Source organism: Microtus ochrogaster, chromosome 1 (genome assembly GCF_000317375.1).
Source record: "Microtus ochrogaster isolate Prairie Vole_2 chromosome 1, MicOch1.0, whole genome shotgun sequence".
Taxonomy (NCBI): Eukaryota; Metazoa; Chordata; class Mammalia; order Rodentia; family Cricetidae; genus Microtus; species Microtus ochrogaster.
The window spans coordinates 3989926-3994261 of NC_022009.1; the positions used below are offsets into that span (position 1 = coordinate 3989926).

The following is a 4336-nucleotide window of genomic DNA, read 5'->3' on the forward strand; positions in this document are numbered from 1 at the left end:
AAAAAAAAAAAAAAAAGAAAGTAAGATGCCCAGGAGATTGACAGCGCTTTCCCTTCTATGCCCAGTGATAGTTTCTTTAATGCTTGATGGGTACTTTTATTTCATCATTGCCACAAAAATATTACTCTCTTAGAAAACTATGAGTAGGGATTAAGTCTGCGGACTTCTTAAGTTGGTATATTTACATTGTAGAAATTATTGCTTTTTCCTGTTCATGATGTTTATTCAAAGTTATTGAGTACTCTTTCTTAGAATGTCTCTTTTTCTATTTCAGATAATTACTTACTTCTACAACCATTTTGCACAAAAGCTCAGTTTCTAAATGGAAAAGCAAAACAAGATATGACAGAAAAACTTGCTGGTACATAATTTTAAGTAATCAGTTTTAAAGTAATATGAATTTTATTATGAATTTTATAGGGATATATTCATCGTACTTAACTTAGAGTTTATGGACAGACATCTTCATGCAAGTATGTTATATACATTGGCCATATGTCACTTCCACTGTCTCCCCTGGCACCTTCCCATTATTGCTGTTCAGTCTTTCAGGCCAGACTTTCTTCTACTTTCACGTCCTATATGCATAAGGAATTTGGGTTATGTACATGAAATTTATGACTCATAAATGAGGGAAAACCTGCAATATTTGGCTTTCTGAGTCTGACTTATTTTGCTTAAGATGATTATCACCAGTTGTGTCCCTTTTCCTGCAAATGATATTATGGATAAGCTGGTGGGTATTTATTTCCATTTAATTCACCATAGCTGCCAATTTAGTATCATTGCTATACGGACTAGAAATGAGAAGCTTTTAAGACATGTACTTACTCCAAAATATTCTTTTAAATAACTCCAAGACTGAAGGTGTAGTTCTATAATTGATTGCTTGCTTAGCACTCTGAAACAGCCTGTGTAATGCCCAGCATTTTGTACTCTTTGAAAGAGGGAAGATGAAGATAAAGAATCTGCCCTTTGTTAGATAGGCATCAACGTCAATGTGATGCTCACGGAGGACCATTTGAGTGTTTTCACGATGAAAGCTCCACGGATTGAGCTCTATAAATTGTATTTAACTGCATTTGGAAAACATTGACATTTACTATAGGTTTGATGTTTTTTTCTCTTTAGCATTTTATTTTCCTGAACGAGTTGTCACATATGGCCCTCTGACACCTGAAGATCCCTGTCTTTACAAGTTTTGCCTAGTTTTGTTTGTTTTTAAGGCCTAATCATTCAGGACAAATAGCCTAGGGCAGAAGCCCATATTTGAGATATTTGTTATTTAATAGACCTTGAACTTATTTCAGGGAAGCTCTGACTATTGCCAATATTTTGTGTTTCAGATATTGTCACGGACCTTTATCAAAGGAAGCCTCACGCCACAGAACAGAAAGTGCTGGTGGTCTTATGGCACCTCTTAGGGAATATGACACACAGTGGCTCCCTACCTGGAGCTGGCGGAAATATACGAACAGCCACAGCTAAATTGTCAAAAGCACTTTTTGCACAGATGGGTCAGAACTTATTAAACCAGGCTGCATCTCAACCACCACATATCAAAAAAAGTTTAGAGGAATTGCTCGATATGACAGTTTTAAGTGAATTATGAGTTTTTGATGAAATAGTTATGATGAACAGACAATTTACATGATGACAAATGAAATTTTTTAAGCTGTATTTTGCATTTTGAGTGCCTGCATTTCATGTTACATTAATTAATGTAAATTAAGTCATTGGTTGTTTATTTGCAGCCTATCTGTGAGTACAGATCTGACCTTCTAGCCATCACATGAAAACCTAAAATAATTAATATAAACTAGTAGTCATGAAATCAATCCATGGCACCTGGAATGAACTAAATTTTCAATGTTTTTGAGACAAATCCTGCTCATTTGCACTATTCTTATAGAAACTGCAATTTGTTGCCCCATTTGTACAATTAGATTTGTAATTAAAAATATACTTTTTATTATGTAATCATGTTCTGCTATGTCTCATTACTCTGCCTTGTTTTATGAAATGGAAGAAAAGTCATTTATCATTTTATGTTATCACAAAAGAAGGTTTGTGTGCTGTTTGTGGATAACATGTTTCTGAATCAGTCTGCTAATATGATTATGCAGTATTAGCTTGCTATTGCTGCTGTGTTATTATGGCATATTTGCTAAATTTTGGGGTTTAATCATCTGCACAATTGTGAATTTAACAAGTTATAATAATAATAAAGCATGATGACCAAAGCTTAGAAAACATTAACCATTTGAATGCACGTTTAAGAAACGTGTTGAATGTAACTTTATTTTTGTGTGCAAACACTAAGTTTTTAATTTCTGTATGTCTGTCCATTTATAAAGGTGTTATTTTGCTGCCCAGTTGTGTAATTCTCAAAAATAGTGCCAGGTCTTCTATAGTTTTTCTCAGAATTCTTGGGCTTACACGTACTGTATGCATCCTAAAGGAGAAAAGGAATGTTATAAAATAAAAGGATTTATTTCTGTAGATGTGTGGCAGGTGTCCTGTTTTTCTAACTCTCATATATGTTAAACTGAAACCAATGCTTTAGTACTGAGCTGTTCTTCATTTCATCTGCCCTGTCAGTGGTAACCCAAGAGTAGACCCAAGTTAGCATTCCCAAATTATAGGAAATTAGCTGTGTGGCACTGGATGAGTCTCGGCCCCTCTCCTGGCTAGATGCATCCTAAGGCGGTATCTTGTTCTAAAAGTCTGATTCTCTGCTTGTCCTTTTTTCCTTTGTGTGTCAGTGAGTTTCCCATCTACTTGGCTGCCTCTGGGGAGGGGTTTGCTCTGGGAGGAAGCCAGGACCTTGCAGATGGTAAATACGTACTCACCAGCCCTCTAGTCTCCCAGCTGCCGTTTCCAGCTTATGAAGTGGTGCTGTGTGTATATAACTTTTGAGCGAACAAGCAGAAGGATGATTGAATGTTGAAACTATTTGAAGGTCAGCTAAAGGACAGTGAAGACTTAAATTACTTTATAATTCCATAGACTGTATAATTTCTTTTAGGTAAACTATAGACCTGTAGTTTAGGTTTGTAAATTACAGACTTTTCTGAGTAGGGTCTGAAAGTAATTTTTTTTTATTTTATATTTTGGTTCAGGACAATGGTCGATATTCTGTCAATTATGTTTTAAATAAATGCTGATTGGCCAGTAGCCAGGCAGTAGTATAGGTGGAACAACCAGACAGGAAGTAGAGGCTGGTCAATTAGAACAGGAGAATTTTAGGAAGGAGAAAGCCATTCCTCCCCAGGCCTGTCCCAACCACAGAAGGAAGAAAGATGTGATTGTCCTACTGAAAAGGGTACCGAGCCATGTGGCTAACATAGATAAGAATAATGGGCTAATATAAGTTATAAGAGTTAATAAGAAGCCTGAGCTAATGGGCCAATCAGTTTATCATTAATATAGACCTCTGTGTGATTTCTTTGGGGCTAAATGGCTGTTGAACCTGGTGGGAGGACAGAGACCCCAAAAATATTTTTATTTAATTTTTTTTTCATTTTACATACCAACCCCAGTTCCCCCTCCTTCCCCTTTTTCTGCTTCCCATCTTGTCACATCCCAACACCCATCCTCTCCTCAGAGGGAGTAAAGCCTCCCTTGGGGAATCAACAAACTCTAGATTGAGACAGGACCAAGTCCGTCCCCCTGTATCAAGGCTGAGCAAGCTATCCCACCATATGGAATGGGCTCCAAAATACACCCAGGATAAATCCTGATTCCACTACCAGGGTCCAACCACCCAAACAGATCAAGCCACATAACTGTCCCTCACATTCAGAGGGCCTAGTTCAGTCCCATGCAGGTTCTCCAGCTGTCATTCCGGAATCCCGAGCTGCCACTAGCTCGGCTCAGGGGTCTCTCATATTCTCCATCATGATCTTGACACCCCCCCTTGCTCATATAATCCCTTTTCCCTCTCTTCAGCTGGACTCCAGGAGTTCAGCCCAGTACTTGGCTGTAGATCACTAGATCTGCTTCCATCAGTTACTGGATATAGATTCTATGATGACAATTAGGGTTGTCTCCAATCTGATTATAAGTGAAGGCTGTTGTTCTTTTTAAAAAAATGCAGGCAAGATCCCCAGCGGCAGTAGGCAGCAGAAATGCTGTAGGTCCCAAATGGTGGCGGCAGGCCATGTGGTGGCAGGCAGCGGGCTCTGGGAGCAGCCAGTCCCAGGCAGAAATGGCTGCTGGTCTCAGAGCAGCGGCCCGAGCGGTGGTGGTGGCGGCCACGTGGCGGCAGACAGTGGGCCCCAGGCAGAGACGGCTGCTGGTCCCCGAGCAATGGCTGGTTCCAGGCAGGGAGACA

General features: G+C 39.2%; 1 protein-coding gene across 1 annotated transcript in view; it reads left to right on the forward strand.

Moving 5' to 3' along the window:
- Window positions 1–2502, forward strand: part of Togaram1 (TOG array regulator of axonemal microtubules 1) — a 67149-nt gene extending 64647 nt beyond the window's left edge. Inside the window, exons 17-18 of the mRNA XM_013349067.2 lie at window positions 275–361; window positions 1347–2502. Coding sequence (XP_013204521.1) covers window positions 275–361; window positions 1347–1612 — 353 coding nt within the window. The 3' untranslated portion in view covers window positions 1613–2502. The remainder of the gene's footprint in view (window positions 1–274; window positions 362–1346) is intronic.
- Window positions 2503–4336: the final 1834 nt, after the last annotated feature.